Source organism: Cynocephalus volans, chromosome 17 (assembly GCF_027409185.1).
Source record: "Cynocephalus volans isolate mCynVol1 chromosome 17, mCynVol1.pri, whole genome shotgun sequence".
NCBI classification, from domain to species: domain Eukaryota; kingdom Metazoa; phylum Chordata; class Mammalia; order Dermoptera; family Cynocephalidae; genus Cynocephalus; species Cynocephalus volans.
In genome coordinates, this window is record NC_084476.1 from 22,825,671 (window position 1) to 22,844,881 (window position 19,211).

The following is a 19,211-nucleotide window of genomic DNA, read 5'->3' on the forward strand; positions in this document are numbered from 1 at the left end:
ACACGACACTGTCCGGCAGGGTGAGCCCCAGACTGCCACAGTCTCCACACCTGACAAATGGGGACGACCCTCCTGTGTAATGTGTCACGGTGCTGGAGAGAGCAGAGGGCAGTGACAGGTGGGCTTACCTGGGCCTAGGTGAGCCTGTCCTCCATCCTCTAGGAATTCTAAATTCATAGCTGATGGTCAGGTCTGAGAGGCCATCTTGTCCCAGGCTGGGAGAATGTCACCCTGTTTCAGCGCACTTGAGAGCAGCTTTGTGGCAGGAGCTGATGATCTCCATGATAAATGAATCCTTACATCATGATGTTGAGTGTTTGCAGTTAGCCCTGAGAGTGAGAGAAGAGATGGAGGCAGTGGGAGGGAGATAGGGATGTGTCTTGCAGCCTGCAGCCCTCTCAACAGCCTTGCTTCCACCTTCCTGGCTCCTTCCCTTCCTCTCACCCACATTTACTGAGATCCAATGTGTGCTGGGCCCTGGGCTGGCTCAGAGACCACGGGGATGAAGCAAACACAGTCCCTGCCCCAACAGACAGGAAGAGCAACTCAGTGTGATCAGCACTGCCATGGAGGGAAGCTCAGGAAGCTGTGGAGACACAGGGCTCTAACCTGACCTGGTAAGTAGGGGGTGACAGGGAAGGCTGTCTAGGGGAAGGCTTGCAGGACAAATCCACTGGGTGGAAGAGAGGACAAGCATGGGCACCAGTGTAGAGGAATCAAGGGAAAGCTTTGGGTGGCTGGAACACAGGATGCAGAGGTGGGGGTTAGTGGAGAGGAACAGTCAGAGGGGGCCACAGGAGATGAAACCCAAGTGGCCTTAAGTCCCAGGCTGGGGAGCTCAGACTTTATTCAGAGGCCTGAGGGAGTCAAGGTAGGGTTTTCCCAGGGGAGGATGGCTGGGGCTGAAGGGAGGAGAGTGCATTGAAGGGATGGACCCAGGGGTCCCCTAATTACTCAATGTTGCTTTATGCACTCCCTCAAAGAAAGCATCTTGAGGGCCTGTTCATCTCTTACCACGACACAGGGCCAGTCAGCCCCTCCACAGTGCACAAGCTCAGGAGAAACAGTGTGGGAAAAGCAGGGCCACATTGGACAAAGCTTCCTTTGTAGTGAGCCCTGGGGACACGGTGGCATGGTGCTCTGCTGCCCTCTAGTGTGCACTGGAGATGCGCCCCTGCAGAGCCCCCCAGCTTCTGAGGATGCTTTGAGTTTCCCAGCATGCCTTCCCTCTGTCCCTTCCTCAACCATGGGGGGAGGTCAGGGATAGTGTGGGGTGGGGTGTCCTACTGGTCTCAAGGAAGAGATGCAGTCTGCGAACAGAGGGAAGACTCAAAACAAGATGAAGAGGGGAGGGAGACACATAGAAACTCAGTCCCCACTATGGGAACGGGCAGCACCTTGGTCAATGGGGGGATACCACTGGCTGGGGGCCAAGATGTTACGTCTTCAGTTTCCTCAAATGAATAAGCACAGCCTCTGGGGATGGTAATAATGGTAACAGTGATGATGGTGGTGGCAATGGTAGAGTTGTTGATGACAGTCGTGACAGTGGTTGCAGTGACTGACTGATTACAGAGATGGCTGGTTATGTAGGTATTGGTTGGTGATGATGGTAGAATAGTGAGTATTGATGTAGGCAGTAGCTAATATGACTATAAAGCTACTATGAATATTCTCGTATATGTCTTTCGGTGGATGGATGCACGCATTTCTCTTAGGCACAGACCTAGAGTGGAACTGCTGCATTACAGTCTAGGGATAGCTTTAGCAGCCATCACCAAACAGTTTTCAGAAAATGGTTGTAACATGAGAGTTCCAGATGCTCCACACACTCACAAATACTTCTTTGTAATTGTGTTCATTCTGGTGTGTTTGTGTGTAGTGGTATCTTACCATGGTTTTAGTTTCATTTCCCTGGTGACTAATTATGTTGGGCACACCTTTCATGTTTGTCAAACATACAGGTATCATCTTTTGTAAAAGGCCAGTTCAAATCTTTTGATCAATTTTAAATTGAGTCATTAGTCTATTTCTTACTGGCTTGTGGGAGCTCTGTATATATTCTGGATGTAAGTCCTTTGTCAGATACAAGTATTGCGAATAGCCTCTCCCAGTCTGTAATTTGCCTTTTTACTCTCTCAAATGGAGTCTTTTGATGAACAGAAGTTTTTAATTTTAATGTAGTCCAGTGCATAAATATTTTTTATGGTTAGTGCTTTCTTCGTGACTTGTTTAGGGAATGTTAGTCTACTCCCAATGTCATGAAGACATTATCCAGATTTTCTTCTAAAATCATCCATCTCAAATTAATACTGTGAATGGTGTGAAATATGGGGTCAAAGAGTACTTTGTTCCCTCTATGGATATACAATTAACCCAGCCCAATTCATTGAAAAGAACGTTATCTCCCAACTGAATTGCAGTGGTTCCTTTGTCATAAACCAGTTTATGCTGATGGGTGTGTTGCTGGACGCTGTTCTGTTCCATTCATTATTCTTGCACTGTTACCACACTGTCTTGATTATTGTAGAGTATCTGGTAGCGTAAGTCCTCCATATCTGTTCTTCGTTATTGTCTTGCCTATTGTCTTGGCTATTGCAGTCCTTTGCATTTTCATATAAATTTTAGAATCAGCTTGTCAATTTCCATTTTAAAAAATATCCTGTTGGGATATTGATTGGGATTGCATTGAATCTACACATGTCAGTTTGCAGAAAAGTGATATCTTCACAATGCTATATTTTCTAATTCATGAACATGGTAATTCTCTCCTTCTATTTAGGTCTTCTTAAATATCACTTGGCAATGTTTTTGCCAGTTTCATCTTGTGGTTTTTGTACATTTCTTCAAATTTACTTCTAAGAAGTTGATTTTTTGATGCTGCCTTAAATGTTAAAATTGTAATTTCTATTTGTGTATTTTATATAGAGTTAACATATAGTATATAATATATGCACATTCACATTGTATCCTGAGACTTTGCTAAATTCACTTATTAATTCTAGTAGCTTGTTTGGAGAGTCTTCTGTATTTTCTATATACACATATGAGGGTACTTCAAAAAGTTCATGGAAAAATAGAATTAAAGATAATACAAATCTTTCCATGAACTTTTTGAAGTATTTTCATGCATCTGTGAAAAATGAGTTTCACTAACTTTATTTGTTCCTTTGCAGTTGCTACATCCAGGGAGAGACTGGACAAGAGGCATAAAGAATAAGTATGATTTGTAATAAAATATATGCTAGTAATATTGACTTGATCAACATATGTCCACATTGAACCCCCAAAATATGTATAATCAATTATGAGTCAATAAAAATTAAATAAATAAAAAAATAATAAAACATACATCTATAGTTTCTTTTCCTTGCCTTACTATATTGACTAGTATAGTGGTTGATGGAAGAGGAATTTATTTTCATCATTAAATAGGATGTTACTTGTAGGTTTTTTGTAAATAGTGTTTACTAAATTAAGGAACTTTCATTGTACTTCTAGTTTGTAGGGAGTTTTTACTTTTATCTAAACAAGTGTTAAATCTTACCAAATGTCTTTTCTGTAGCTATTTAATTTTCTCCTTTATTCTATCAATACATCTAATTACATTGATTGATTTTCAAATGTTAAAGCAACTTTTGAGTTACTGAAATCAATCCACATATACTATGCATTTTATATATTGCTGGGCTTGATTGGCTAATAATTGTTTGGGAGCTTTACATCTGTGTTCATAAGAGATGATGGCCTATAATTTTCTTTCCTTATGATATTATTGTAAGCGTTGAAAATCAGGGTTAGGCTGCCTCATTTAAAAAAACAGTGAATTTGGAAATGCTCCCTCTGGCTCTATTGCTGAAATTTTGTATAAAATTGATATTATTACTTCCTTGAATGTTTGGAAGATTCCCCAGTGAAGCCCTCAGGCCAAGAGTTTTCTTTGTGGGGAAGTTTTTAATTACAAATTCAGCTCGTTTAACAGATATAAAACCATTCAGATATTCTACTCTTTTCTTGTATCCATTTCAATAAGTTGAGCTTTTAAAAGGATTTATCTATGAATTCGTGACTATGGTCAAAGTCAAGTTCAGGTTGATTGGCATCAAGTTGTTCATAATACCGTTATTATTCTTTTAATGTCTGTAGGATCTATAGTGAAGTCCCATTTTTATTTCTGATATTGGTAATTTGTGTTTTCTCCTTTTATTTTCTTTATTAATTTGGTAAGATTTCACACAAGTTTTTGATTTTATCAAAGAACCAACTTTTGGCTTTGTTGATGTTTTCTATTATATGTCAGCTATGTATTTCATTGGTTCCTTCTGCTCTTAGTTGTACAATTTCTTTCTTTTTTCCTTTGGGCTTCATGTGCTGTTCTTTTTCTAGCTTCCTGAGATAAAAACTTTGATGATGATTTTTTAGCCTTTCTTCCTTCTAATATAAGCATTCAGGGCTATAAATTTCCCTCTATGCACTGCTTAACTACAAATGATACCTTCGTGACTGTTGACTTCAAAATATTTTCTAATCATCATCATGATTTATTCTTTGGTCCAGAGGCCATTTAGACGTGTTTGTGTTTGATTTCTAATCTTTTGGGAGATTTTCTCATTACCTTTCCATTATTGATTCTAGATTAATTCCTCTGTAGTCAGAGGATATACTCAGTATGATTTCAATCACTTGAAATTGCTGAGGCTAGCTTTATAGCCCAGTGTCTATTTTTGAAGATCTTTTTTGCGGACTTGAAGAGAAAGTGTATCCTGCAGTTATTGGTTTTAGTGTTCCATGCATGTCATTTAGATCAAGTTGGGTTATGGTGTTGTTCAAATCTTCTATATACTTACTGAATTTTGACCTGTTGTTCTGTAAGTTACTGAAAGAGTTGTGTTAAAATTATCATCTATGGTGGTGGATTTGTCCATATCTCCTTGTAGATCTGTTCTTAGATTAATACAATTTAAGACTATTATGTCTTCCTGATGAATTACATAATAAAATACTTCCCATTGTCTCTATTAATCCTTTTTGTCTTAGAGTCCACTTTGATGTTAATACAGCTGCACTTTTGGCTAGGGCTTGTGTGGTATAACTTATTCTATTTTTTTTTTTTTTTTTTACTTTTGATCTATTTCTTTTCTTATATTCGAAGTGGGCTTTTATTTTTTAAACAAAGACATTTTGGTTTTTTGCATCCAGTCTGACAATCTTTGTTTGTCTTTTATTTGGAGTGTTCAGCCTATGTACAATTAATATGCTTACTGATATAATTGGGTGTAAATGTACCTTGTTATTTGCTTTTTATTTGTTCCATTTCTTCTTTGTGACTTTATTTCTCCTTTTGAATCAATCAAGGAATTTTAATTCATTTTTTTATTAGTTTCTTAGTTTTATCTCTTATTTTTGTAGCAGTTACCTTAAAGATTTCACTGTACATCCCTGACCTACAACTGAAGAACCTATTTGACAATTCTACAGCTTAACTCCATTTAGTTTTGCTATCCTTCATACTATTGTCAAGTATGTTTACTTCTCTATATAACTGCAGTAAGAAATCAGTCGTAATATCTTTTAAACAGTTGAAATTATTTCATGTACCCTCCATATTCATTCTTTCTGGTGTTCTTTATTCCTTCCTGTAGTCCCATGCTTTTATATAGGACCATTTTCATTCAACATAAAAAAAACTTCCTATAGTACTTCTGGTAGTGATCACTTAGAGGTGAATTCTCTCAGCTTCTGTTTGTTTGAAAATGTCTATTTTACCTACACTTGTGAAGAATACTTTCTATAGGTATATAAGTGTTCACAAAGTTGATTTTCGTGTTTTTTGTTTTTAATTTCAGCACTTTAACAATGTCGTTCTATTGTCTGTTAATGTCCATAGTTTCTATTCAAAAGTAGTCATCAGTCTTACTGTTGCTGCTTTGAAGGTTGTATATTTTTCCCTCCATGGCTGTTTTAAGGTTTTTTGTTTGTCTTTGGTTTTTAACAGTTTAAGATGTGCTAGGTGTTTCTTTATATTTATCCTTATTTCTCATAAGACCTCATCTAATATTTCAACAAGTGTTGTTGACTCCATAGTAAAAATATATTCAAAATCTGACCACTTCTCCTCACCTCCATTATCAACCCAGAGTAAAAGCCAAAGTCCTTAGAGTGACCTACAAGGTTCTACATGGTCAGGCCCCTAGTGTATCTGTGATCTCTTGTCTCCCACTTTCCTCTTGCTGACTCTGTTCCAGCCACCCTGGCCCCTTCTTCCATTCCTTAAACGTACTGCTCATGTCCACTTCAGGACCTTTGCATTGGATATTTCTTCTACCTGGGATAATCTTCCCCTGAATATTTGCTTATCTAATACACTCTCCTCCTTGAAGTCTTTACTCAGATGTCATCTTCTTGATGAGGTATTTTGTGACTATACTATTTAAACTACAATCTTGTCCCCCATCCCCAACATTCTTAATCCCCCCCACTCTGGTTGATTTTTTTCAAGCACTTCTCAGCTTTTAACATGCTATGTAAATTATTTATATGTTTATTTATTGTCTGTTTCTCCCATAACACTAGAGGGTGAGCTCCACAAGGATAGAAATTTTTATCTGTTTTGTTCACTAATATATCTCATATGCCTAGAAGCCTGGTACATAGAGGAAACAATAAAAATTTGTGTGAATGCTCCATTTAAGGGTAGCAGATGTTCACATTCACTGTTAGAGAACAGAACCAGGACTTTGCTCCTGCTCTTGGACATCCAGTAATGTACACATTGGACCCAGGTTGGGAAGCCTTGTGCAAAATTCACCCCCAACATCTTATCACACCCCCAATGTGCGTGTATCCCCTGTCTCTGCACTTCTATCAGAGTGTCTTCAGTGTGGCCCATCTCAGTTCAGTTTGAGCAGAGACAGCAATATGATTAAACCAATGCACTCTAAGACATGAACGACTGAGAGTCCTTAACACTTTTAAGGGCATTTAAAAGAACAACTTGTTCACTTACTAGGTTTACAACTGAAAAAAGCAACCAGCCATAGCAGAGAGCATCACGACTTACAGCTCATAGGTCTGGGTTCAAACTCTCAGTTCTGCTATTTATAGCTGCTTTCTTCTTAGACAGTCTCTCCTGCCTACCCCTGTTTTCCTTGTCTTTTGAATCTGAAAAACAGGGATAGTAATTCTTGTCCTGTCGACTTCAACGATTGAAAAAATAGGAACTTCAGAGTTGAAAGGGATCTTAGAGATCATCTAGAGATTGTAATTTTTGCTTTTAGGTAATTATTTACAACTTATGAATCACTTTGAATTATACCACCTCATTGAAATCTCTGAACGACCTTGAAAATAGGAGAGGTATCATTAATCACTTCTTACAGGAAGAAAACAGGTTAAGAAATGCCAAGGCTCTGTGGAAAGTTAGTGGCAAAGCTGTGCACAGTGGTTCTTTGCTCTACAGAACTCTCCCTGTAGATCCAGCTAGGAGGTCCTATAACCAAAACCTCATCTGGCTCTTGCTTGCACACCTCCAGTGAATGAGGAGCTCACTGCCTCCCAACATAGCCCATTCAGCAGTAGAGCAGCTTTGACAGTTGGCTGTCACTTGTGGTGGTATAGAGTGTGCTGCATTGACAGGGTGTGATTGCGTTTGGGGGGAGAGGAGTTTGTAGGAATATTCGGAGAATATACAGAGACAGCCAGAATGACAATAATAATAATAATGCCAGTCTGATGATGTCAATTCCCTGTTTGTAACCCTTCAATGGCTTCCTGGTTTCCTGAGGAGTGAGTCTAAACTCCTTGATATGCCCTCCATGAGCTGGATCAAGCCTCACACCACTTCTCCATGCCTCACACACATCTTCCCACCCTACTCTGGCCTTCCTGAAGCATGTTTCCTCAGCCTGGAACACCCTCACCTCCCTGACCCCCTGGCTCCTACAGGTCTCTGAAGTCCACCCAAAGGCCTTGCACACTAAATAGTACCTGTCTCCCCAGTCACACTGTGAGCTGGGAAGGGGCAGGATCTGTACGTGATTCCTCTGCCCTGGTGCCCAGCATGGAGACTGGCACAAAATGAGTGATTGCCCTGCCCCAGAACATTCACAGACATCCTGCTGCTCTCCTAAGACAGACCGGGAGACGGTTAAACAATTGCTCTGGCCTTGGATTAGCCTTGGCATTAGAGAGGCAGGTGCCCCAATGTTTAAGTGGATGCTTGGAAACCTGTTCTCAGCTCAGAGCCTGAATCCGGTCAGTTCTTCCCTACAGCTGAGTGAGACCTGGGCCCTGCCGCTTAGGCCGCTCCCCTCCCTGGGCCCTGAGCTGAGAACTGCTCCTGACACCCCTCTCCGCCCCCCCCCCCCCCCCACCAAGCCACTGCTGGAGCGGGGAGGGTATGTGGAGAGACTGGGAAGAGCCTGGTCCATGCTCTTCCCAGGTTCACTCTGTGGCCTTCGAGGAGTCCCTCCCATCCTGCTTTGATATCCCCATCTGTGCACAAAGGAAGCTGGTCTGGTGGTCCCCCAAGTCCCTCCTGATGGGGCTGGCCAAGAGCAAGGGATCCTCAGACGCCAGAACCCCCTTGCTAGGGATCCCCCAGCTTGGGAGAGTCTCCACCACACTGGTGGAGGTGAGTAAATCTTTAACTAGCTAGCCCTGGGCAGGCTGGAGCCTTTCCGGATGGATGATTGCTTGGGATGGGAGGGAGGGGGGTTGAGGGTGGGAAGGTAAGATGTGTGTAGACAGTCCTGGTGTGGTGGAGAAGGGAGGGTACTGGAGAGGGAAAGGAACTAGACTCGGGCGGAGCCAACTCCGTGTGCAGAGCAGGACATGGAGGAACGTGGATCCCCCGACGGGTAAGCAGAGCTTCAGAGAGGCTCGGGGAGCACTGAACGCCGCGCCCAGGGGACAGCCACTGGGCTCAGGGCTGGTAACTCGTGTTGCTGCCACAGGGACCCCTCGCGGAGCCTGGAGCAGGGATCAGAGGGGCCGGAAACGCCCATCCAGGTGGTGCTCAGGTGGGTATAGGGTTGGCTAGGAGGGACCCGGCAGAAGGGACCAACAGAGACGTCAGCTTGGACTATCTGCCCTCCTGTCGGACCCCAGGGTGCGTCCCATGAGCGCAGCCGAGCTGCGTCGAGGGGAGCAGAGCGCGCTACACTGCTCAGGGACCCGGACGCTGCAGGTGAGGATCCCTTCCCTCCCCCCCCAAAATCCTACCCGGGGGATGCCTGGTCCCTTACACCAGGCAACTTCGCCAGAGGGACCTGCTCTCCCGCTGAGTGCCCGCCCCTCCAGAGTGCCCACCTCCCCCAGGGCGCCCGCCCTTCGTGCCCGCCCCTCCAGAGTGCCCGCCTCCTCCAGGGCGCCCACCCCTCCAGAGTGCCCCGCCCTCCCCGAGTGCCCGCCCCTCCAGAGTGCCCCGCCCTCCCCGAGTGCCCGCCCCTCCAGAGTGCCCGCCTCCCCCAGCGTGCCCCGCCCTCCCCGAGTGCCCGCCCCTCCAGAGTACCCGCCTCCTCCAGGGCGCCCGCCCTTCGTGCCCGCCCCTCCAGAGCGCCCGCCTCCCCCAGGGCGCCCACCCCTCCAGCGTGCCCCGCCCTCCCCGAGTGCCCGCCCCTCCAGAGTGCCCGCCTCCCCCAGGGCGCCCGCCCCTCCACATCCCCTCCCCAGGTGAGCCCCCCGGGCGGGGGCCCAGACGTGGCGTTCCGCTTCGGCGCGGTGCTGGACGGGGCGCGCACGCAGGAGGACGTGTTCCGGGCGTGTGGCGTGCGGCGCCTGGGCGAGCTGGCGCTGCGCGGGTGAGTGAGGTGTCGGCTCTGCTGGGCGCCTGCCCCCGCCGCGCTCCGACCCCCTGTGCCCCCACTTCGGGCCGCCGCCTGGGCCCAGCCACGTCCCTGCTGTCCGCAGCTTGTCCTGCACCGTCTTCACCTTTGGCCAGACAGGCTCCGGGAAGACCTACACCCTGACCGGACCTCCTCCCCAGGTGGGCCGAGCGCCAGGGGAGCCCCCGAGGTTCGGGGCTCCAAGGGCAGGGCGCCTTGGGGAGTCGCGGGCAGAGGGAAGGGGCTTGGACGAGGCAGCACCGCCCTACTTATTTGCCGGCAAGGAAACTGAGGACCAAGTAGGAGAAGGGACTTGCCCAGTCTGGAGCTTTCGGGTTCAAATTTAGGTCCCTTTGCTTACTAGCTCTCAGTGTCTTCATCTGTAAATGTCAGTGGTAGTACCGGCTGTGAGAATTAAATGGGCTGTTATATGGGAACTTGGCACGGTTTCTGGCACACAGTAAGTGTTCTACAAAGGCTAGAGATTGCTGTGGTGATGATCGTGACCCAGCTCCAGGCTCAGCTGTCTTTGCCCCCAGGGGGAGGGAGTGCCCGTACCCCCCAGCCTGGCTGGCATCATACAGAGGACCTTCGCCTGGCTGTTAGACCGTGTGCAGCACCTGGGTGCCCCTGTCACCCTTCGCGCCTCCTATCTGGAGATCTACAATGAGCAGGTAAGAGAATGAGATGGAAACACAGAAGAGGAGGTGGGGAATGTTGTCAGTAAGGTCTGGGGGTGGACGGAACATGGACGTAAGAGAGTCCCTTCCCTTCCCCTCTCCCCTCCCCTCCGAGGTTCGGGACTTGCTGAGCCTGGGGTCTCTCCGACCCCTCCCTGTTCGCTGGAACAAGACCCGGGGCTTCTATGTGGAGCAGCTGCGGGTGGTGGAGTTTGGGAGTCTGGAGGCCCTGATGGAACTTCTGCAAATGGGTGCGTGCTACTTCCAGGGATGGCAGATGCCCACTTCTCCTTCCGGGGGTGGGGGATGCCCACTCCTCAACCATTCACTGAATGTGGGCTTGGGCTTTGGCTGGAGCTGTGGCTGCAGAAATGACTCGTGGGGGAGAAGGATCAGCAAACGGACAATTCAAAGACGCGCCCCAAGGATGCCCCCAAACCACCACCTTCCAAGGACCGCTGATTCTGCCTACCAAACTCCTTTCAGGCCCAGCCCTCCTCTCCAGCCCAGGGCCTCTGCCTCAGTCAGTGCTCCCTAGATAGTCCTCCCCACCTCATGCTCTCACCTGCCAATCCATTCTCCTCCATGCAGCAAACCACATCCCTCTTTGGCTCCATGCCCTGCACCCTTGCAGTGCCCTGAGGATAAAGGCTATGCCTCTTAGCTTAGCCTATAAAGCCCTTCCATTCCAGCCTCATTCATTCATTCATTCACCAAATATTGATTGAGCACCCCTCCTCTGGCAGGCACTGGGGACACCGATCCTCAGGACTCTGGCCCCAGTATTGTGCCACATTCTCATCTGATCTTTCTGCCTCTGTCCCTCCACACAGCAGTAGGAGAGATGTCAATAAAATGTAAATCTGTTACTCTTCTGCTCAGTTCTCTTCATTTGCCTTTCACCCATCCATGCCAGAGCCAGACCCAACATCCCATCATTCCCTGAACCGACACCCACTTTCCCACCTCTCTGCCTTTGCACGGGCTGGCCCTTCCTCCAGGATGCCTTTGCTCCTTTTTCTTCACTGGTGATGACCTGTTCTTCCTACCAGGTCCAGCTCCTGCTGCTTCTCCCCTCCAGGTCTTAGCCGTCGAAGGAGCTCAGCCCACACTCTGAACCAGGCCTCTAGTCGCAGCCATGCACTGCTCACACTCTACATCAGCCACCAAACTGTGAGTGCCCCAGCCTGGGGAAAGAGCTGGTCCAGGGCCACCCAGCAAAAGTGTCTAAATCAGCCTGGGCATGCACGGGAGGTAATAGTGGTAACCCTTGGCCTTGTGACCTTGTGTCTTTGATGGGACAGCCCCTCCCAAGTCTCCATCAAGCCCTGACCCCCAGCCCCAGCAGATGCCTCCTGTGGATCCTGGGGAGCCTCCTGTTGGTGGGAAGCTGTGCTTTGTAGACCTGGCTGGCAGTGAGAAGGTAACAGCCACAGGATCCCGTGGGGAGCTGATGCTTGAGGCCAACAGCATCAACCGCAGCCTGCTGGCCCTGGGTGAGACCTTGGGGGCCAGTGGGTTGATTTCTCTACACCTGACCATAACTGTCTACAGTGGGGATACCAGCTAACAGGATTGTAGTGCATAGAGGATTAAAGAGCTGCAATTGGGCTGGCCTGTGGCTCACTTGGGAGAGTGTGGTGCTGATAACACCAAGGCCACAGGTTCGGATCCCTATATAGGGATGGCCAGTTAGTTCACTTGGGAGAGCGTGGTGCTGCCAACACCAAGTCAAGGGTTAAGATCCCCTTACTGGTCATATTTAAAAAAGAAAAAAGAAAAGCTGCAATCCGGGAGCCAGAAGCCTCATTCTGGCCCCAGCTCTGCTGTTGACTTCTCCCTCTTAGAACATCATTTATGAGTCTACAAATTCTAAGGGTCTATAAGGATACATTCTGATTTGGGAGGTAGAAACACTCACCTGCAGAGTGTGAACACTTAGACATTTGGCCTGTCCCTTGTGCAGCTGGAAAGACTGAGGCCCACTTAGGAGCAGGGAATTGACCAGTCTCCCCATCCCCAGCCCAGGTTATTGGACCTTGAAACCCTTAAGAGCTGGGCCTTGGCATTCCTCTGTGATGTACGTGGGAGATGTTCACAAAACTCCTTTTCATTCAATCTGTTTGTTAGAAATTTCCTGAGCCCCTGCTGAGTGTCAGGCCCTTTGCTGGGCATTGGGGATCGGGGGTGGACAGGGTTATCTCTGCCTTCGTGAAGCCCCAGTCTGGTGGTGGAGACCAATCTGAATGAGTAATAAGATCACGTGGAAAGATGGGTTTTAGAGTTAAACAGGCCTGGGTTGAGATCCCAGCTCTGCAGTGTCCCTGCTGGGTGGCCTTGGGCAAGTGGTATGACCTTTCTGGGCCTTGATCTCCCTACCTAGGTCACTGCATCTCCCTGCTCCTGGACCCACAGCGGAAGCAGAGCCACATTCCTTTTCGGGACAGCAAGCTCACCAAGTTGCTGGCAGACTCACTAGGGGGGAATGGGGTCACCCTCATGGTACCCAAAGGGGGCTGGCAGGGAGGGCTGGGTCCTGAGGAAGGGGCTCCTAGAGAGGAACACTAAGGTAGAGTCCTCCCCAGGTGGCCTGCGTGTCCCCCTCAGCCCACTGCCTTCCTGAGACTCTCAGCACTCTGAGATATGCAAGTAGAGCTCAGCGGGTCACCACCCGGCCACTGGCCCCCAAGGTGAGTGGAGGGAGACACAGGCAGAGGGAAGGGCAGGGGAGATGGTGGGGAATCAGGAAATAGTTGGAGCCTGAGTTGGCATCAAGGTTAAAGTCTGGGTCAGGGTTGGGATTAGGGCTGGAATCCTGGAAATGGTGTCATGGTTGGGTAGGGTGGGGTCAGTATCTCAGCTAGAGCCATGGTCAGGGTTAGGGCAGGTCTAGGGTTGGAATCTGAGTTGGGGTATAATTCAGGGCCTGGCCAGGATCCCAGTTGGTATCATGGTTAATTCTGAGTTGAGTTGGAGTCTGATAGTGGTCTTGTTTGGAGTCAGAATCTGGGCCAAGGTTTGGACAGAACTGAGTTTGGGGTTGGACTTAAAGTCAAGTCCAGCTCAGAGTGGGAACCTCCAGGATGATATAGTTAAGACAAGGTGCTCCCTCCAAGTAGATGCAGCCTGGTGACAGGATACAAGGCTAGCAAGTGAAGCATGGGTTGGATTTTAGGCCCACTCACTTCCCACCCCTGGAAGCCCTTGTGCAGTGCACGACTTGTGCAGCCATAAAGAGCGGCTCTTGGCCTTTTCTTCTCCAGTCTCCTGTGGCAAAGCAACCCCAACGTTTGGAGACTGAGATGCTACAGCTCCAGGAGGAGAACCGTCGCCTGCGGTTCCAGCTGGACCAAATGGACCCCAAGGGTACTAACTTCCTGGGGGCAGGGCAGGATGTGGATAGGGTCCAGGGCTGCTGTGAATTCAGCCACCTCCTGGTTCCCTGCAGCCTCGGGGCTCAGTGGGGCCCGGGTGGCCTGGGCCCAGCGGAACCTCTATGGGATGCTACAGGAGTTCATGCTGGAGAATGAGAGGCTCAGGTAGGGCCCAGCCCACAGCCATGGGGACTCTGTCCCACCCCTCACTGCTAAGCTGTTTCTGCCAAGCTGCATCCCTCCCTGGGCCCTGGTTCCCCTCTGTCCTCACTGCCTCCTGGGGCTGGTACTATACTGCATTGAGGAGGGGCTGACCAATACCCCCACCAGCCCCACCTCCTGTCACCTTCCTGGGGCTGCTCTCCCCCAGGAAAGAAAAGAGCCAGCTGCAGAGCAGCCGAGACCTGGCTTGGAATGAGCAGCACGTCATGTCCCAACAGGTCCATGAGCTAGAGAGGTGAGCATGGCCACCAGCCTGGAGACAGGATTGGGACAGAGGGCAGCTAGGAAAGGGGTGGCTTAATGAAATGGGTAAGAGTCTGATCCCTGGATCCAGACTACTGGGGTTCAGTTCCACCTCTGCCACCTCCAGCTGCATCACCTTGAGCAAATCATTTAACCTCTTGCTGCCTGGGTGTCCTCTTCTGTAACGTGGGGATCTTGGCCGTGCCAACCTTACAGGGTTGTTCTAAAGATTGGAGTAAATGAGTAAATACATAAAGCATTGAGAACAGGGCCTGGCACATAGTAAGTGCTGCAGAAGTATTTGCTGAAAGGGTGACTTGGAGACCAGCCTGGTGGCAGGGTTCGGGGCTGCAGGCACAGACCCTGTGATTCTTTCCAGGTGCCTCCTCTCTGCCTCCTACCTTCACCAGCTGGACCTTGGCCCAGCCCCACCGTATCCCTGCTTTATGGCACCAGCTCCCCCCTGCCATGTGAGTCTCACTGCCCAATCTGGAGGGGTGACCAGCAGGGATATCGCAGAGCCTCTGACATGCCCTCTTGCAGGCACTGCCACCCGTCTGCTCCTGCCCCTGCTGCCACCTCTGCCCTCTGTGCGGAGCACCTTTGGCCCACTGGGCCTGCCCACGAAGGGAGCGCCACCTGCCACAGGTAGGGTGAGGCAAGGCTGGGAGAACTTGATTTAGGGGTCAACAATCCAGGAGGCTCCAGAGCCGCAGGGTTCCAGGCTGGATCATGGGCAGTGAATGGCTGGCTAAGGGCTTCCTCTGTCCAGGGTTTGGAATAACTGTTTACCTCGCCTCCCCCTGCTCCCCACCCTGCCTCCCTTTAGAAACTCACTCTGTCACTCACTTACATATTCACTCATTTGTGTATTTACTTGTTCATGTACTCAGCCATCCCTTCAATAACTTTCCCCTACAATGCTTGGTTTGTGCCAACCTCTGTTCTGGGCACTGAGGATTCAGAAATAGACCAGACTGGTTCCTGTCCTCAGGGGGCTCCCAGCCTCAGGAGAGGACACTACAAGAACCACCTGCTGCCCACAGAAGAAAGTGACTGAGAACCCACCCCTTTATGTCAGCTTGACTTTCTTAGTTCCCTGTGGGGCAGGCATGGTGGGGGGTCATGGTCAGCACCAGGGAATTGGGACACAGAGAGGCAGGGCTGAGGTCACCCAGTGTGGGCCCTGGTCTTCTCTGCAGGCACTAGGTCCAGAAGCTCCAGGTGGCATGCCCCTGTCTGCCCGGCTCCCACCCTGGGTACCCCCATGCAGCCCCAGTTCTGCCAAGTGCCACAGAGAGAGGTAGGTGCAGCCCTGGGGCACTGGGTTGGGGGAAGAGGAGGCCTGGGGAACCCAAAGGCTCACATCTCACCATCCAACCCACCCTGGCCCAGGAGTCACAGCGACTGGACCCAGACCCAAGTCCTGGCAGAGATGCTGACTGAGGAGGAGGTGGTACCCTCTGCACCCCCCTTGCCCACGGGGCCCCCAAACACATCACCAGTGTTGAGAGGTGAACAAGGCAGAGAGGGAGGGGCACCTAATGTTTTCTGTGATTTTGGGCCAGGAATCACGTACTCCAGGCCTCAGTCTTCCCATCTTTGAAATGGGGTGGGTGTTGAGAGGTGATTTCTAAGATCTTTCTAGTTCTCAAACTTGGAATTCTCTTTTTAGGGCCACCTGCATGCCCCGATGTATGCTGGAGCCCATGGTGTTTTGGGGGATAGGAAGGAAAGGTGGAGGGTAGCACCTGAGGCTTCTTCAGAGGGTGTTGGGACCTGAATGGGCCTGGAGGGGAAAGGCCCAAAGGAGGGCAGGCCTCCAACCTCACTGCTCCTTAGGTGGGGCCGGGGTTCCAAACCTGGCCCGGAGACTGGAGGCCCTCAGAGACCAGATTGGCAGCTCCCTACGACGTGGCCGGAGTCAGCCACCCCCCAGTAAGGGTACACGGAGCCCAGGCCAAGTCCTCCCTCCCTGCTGAAAGCAAAGTGGAAACCCAGGAGACCAGCGTGCCACCTTGGGCTGGGCTCTGCACTCTTGGGCTTCGGTGTCCCCATATGTTGAATGGAGTAGCAGCTGCCGCTCCATCCTGCAGCTGGGCTGGGCAGACGACAGCTCCAAGGGCTGGGGGTGGGGGGACCTGGAGGGGTTATGGGGAGGAACAAAGGAAAGGTACTGCCCCGGACCATGAGAAATGAGACTGGACTCAGGAGAAGCCAGGCAGCAGGGGATGAAACATACGAATAAAGAGAAGCGTCAGCTCCCAGTCTGGTGGTCTTGTCCTCTGGGGTCGTCAGTCACTTCCCCGTGGGGGAACCCAAGAGCTCTTGGGGGAGTCGGAGGAGGAGCAAGGACCCTGGCACAGGTGTGTGTCCCCTTCTTTTCTGGACTATCCCAGGCTCCCATCTCCTTTCATGTATTATACAGGTTTAAACAGAACAGCTACTACGCGCCACTGAGTAGGCACGGGGAAAGTGAATGCTGGGCATCTCTAAGGGAGACTGCTTTGGCCTCGAACTGGGGCAGGTGGGTGGTCGAGGGACCAACTGCATGTGTCCTGGTGCTGGTGGGGCTCAGGAGTCCCGGCTTCTTATGCCACAGACCTGCTCTGGGACCCTAGGCAAACCCTGCACCCTCCCTGGACCACTTTCTGGTTTTCAGTCAATTAAATGGGGGACACTGCAGCTCCCTGTCCCACTGAGTTCTGGTGAGGGTCAAGGAGGTGAGGACTATCATGATTCCCGGTATCAGTACCCAGTAGGATGCAGTGGGTCTATGACTAGGGAGAAGTCCAGACACGACATGAGAAGTTGGGGGTGAGAGTGGGAGGACCTCATTACAGAAAGAGCCTCGAGGCTAACCTAATTCTCCCATTTGTAAGTAGGGAAACTGAGACCCACATGGTTCATTCATTTGTTAGTTCATTCGTTCATTCACTGAACTGCATCAACTGGCATCAACTGCAGATCAAATTGTAAATTGGTAAATAAGAGTCACAAGAGGACTGGCTGGTTAGCACAGTTGGTTAGAGCACAGTCTTGCTCAGTTCCTGTACTGGCCAGCTGCCAAAAAAAAAAAAAAAAGACCTACGTGTACGAGGTGGCCTTGCCCAGGAAGCTTACAGATTGGTGGGTGGCAGACATTTACAACCTCACACGTGCTTTGATGAAGCCCAGGGGACCTGTGGAGGCACAAAGGAAGGTCATTCAATCAGAAATTGTCGAGGGGGTCAGGGAAGTTTTGCCAAAGAAGCTGTGATTGAGGCTTGAAGGGTGGACAGCAGGTGGCCCAGGGAAGGTAGAGGTTCCAAAGGTTGTCAGAAAGTACAGAGCCTTGCAGGCCATATCTGGAGTCTGGGCTTATGCCAGGAGCAAAGGGGAGCCATGGAAGGGTCTTGAGGAGTCACCAGCTTAGATTTGTATTTAGGTCATGCTGCCACTTGTGGGAGGTGACAAAGGTGAGCTGGAGGCAGGGGACCAGTAAAGAGATCAGCATGGGGAGGAGATGAGACGCTTTAGCCTGCAGTCCCTGAGCCAGGTCTCGGGTCAGGCGTCTCCTGAGACATGGGCCCTGGGCTTGGGCAAGGCCCCAGGCTGGCCAGCCTTAGTCACAGGCTTGGGGAGCACTGGGGAGGAAGAGGCTGAGGCCGGAGAACCAGCCAGGGAGCAGCTGGGGAATAACAGGTAGCCTGGGGGTGCTGAAGGGAGGTCGTGGCATCTGGCACAGTACTCAGACTGGCCACTGTTTTTCTCAGACCTGGCCTGAGAAAAGCAGGACCTGTTTCCCTGTGACACTCTCCAGCACAAGATCAAGCAAGGAAAGATGCAGTGCTCTTCTGCTCACCATTCTGGAAAGTAGCTCTGGGAATGTCTCCTAATGGTGCCACCTTTTCCCCAGGGGGGTGAGGACCTGAAGATAAAACCCTGGGCCTCCCCCTCACAGGGCCCCTGACTCCTGAGTCTATGCAGGCCTGGTCCCTGAAGCTGGGACTGGCAGGGTCAGCCTGATTGGAGCCCACAGTGGCCAGGTTTTGAGAGGCAAGCCTGTAACTGGGCTCGAGGGGTGTTCAACAGTGGCAATTTCTCGGAAGGCCAAGGTCCATGGAGGCAGAGCCCAGGGACATAGGGTTATGGCCAGACACCACAGGCAGTGGGACCAGGCAGAGTGGGCTGTGGTTAAGCCCACAGACTGAGCCACATAAGTTCAAATCCTGGTGACATCACTTATCCATGAGATCCTGGGCAAGTGACTTAACTGCTCTGAGCCCAAGGCACCTCATAGTCCCCCCTTACAAAACTGTCCTGGGGGTTAAATGCCCTGATACACGGAGAGTGCAGCATGCAGCTTTGCCTGCTGCAGACTATTTAGCCCAAAGCAACTTTTAGTTAACACAACAATTTGATGGAATTGACAATCCTCGTTCAAAAAAAAAAAAAAAAATTATTCTACAAATATTAACCTGCTTTGGGCTAGCATTGAACAAAACATAAGAATCCTTACCCTCATGGAACACAGACAGTAAACAAGAAAATGGGGAAAATACACGGCATGTCAGACTGTGATAAATGCTGTGCAGCAAAACAGCGGCGGGCACGGGGGGGCATGTGTGTGGCGCTCTGCCAGGGTCGGGGTGCAACTCTAAATAAGGGGTTCTGGAAAGGTCTCGTGGAGGTGATGTTTATGCAGAGACCTGAAGGGGGAGGATGAGCATGATTAATGCCATAAAATCCTTTTTTCTCTCTTATTGGTAGTGATGCCACATCAGCTTGGGTGGCTCTGCAGGTTCCTGCCTGGCTTCTCCCTACCCCGCAGAACCCTTATCTTACTGCATCATGGCCCTGCTTCCTGGGAGGTCTTGAGCCCCAGG

The 19,211-nt window shown here is 49.8% G+C and overlaps 1 protein-coding gene across 1 annotated transcript; it reads left to right on the plus strand.

Annotated features, from left to right (window-relative positions):
• The first annotated feature begins 8,832 nt into the window (after positions 1-8,832).
• Positions 8,833-16,325, plus strand: KIF12 (kinesin family member 12). The gene is made up of 19 exons (XM_063082632.1): positions 8,833-8,858; positions 8,955-9,020; positions 9,109-9,187; positions 9,673-9,800; positions 9,910-9,985; positions 10,364-10,498; positions 10,620-10,755; positions 11,586-11,677; positions 11,844-12,000; positions 12,888-13,006; positions 13,090-13,194; positions 13,768-13,870; positions 13,953-14,043; positions 14,249-14,335; positions 14,723-14,813; positions 14,887-14,991; positions 15,546-15,646; positions 15,739-15,857; positions 16,186-16,325. The coding sequence occupies exons 1-19, from the start codon at positions 8,833-8,835 to the stop codon at positions 16,323-16,325; spliced, it is 1,956 nt and encodes a 651-aa protein (XP_062938702.1).
• The last annotated feature ends 2,886 nt before the right edge of the window (positions 16,326-19,211 follow it).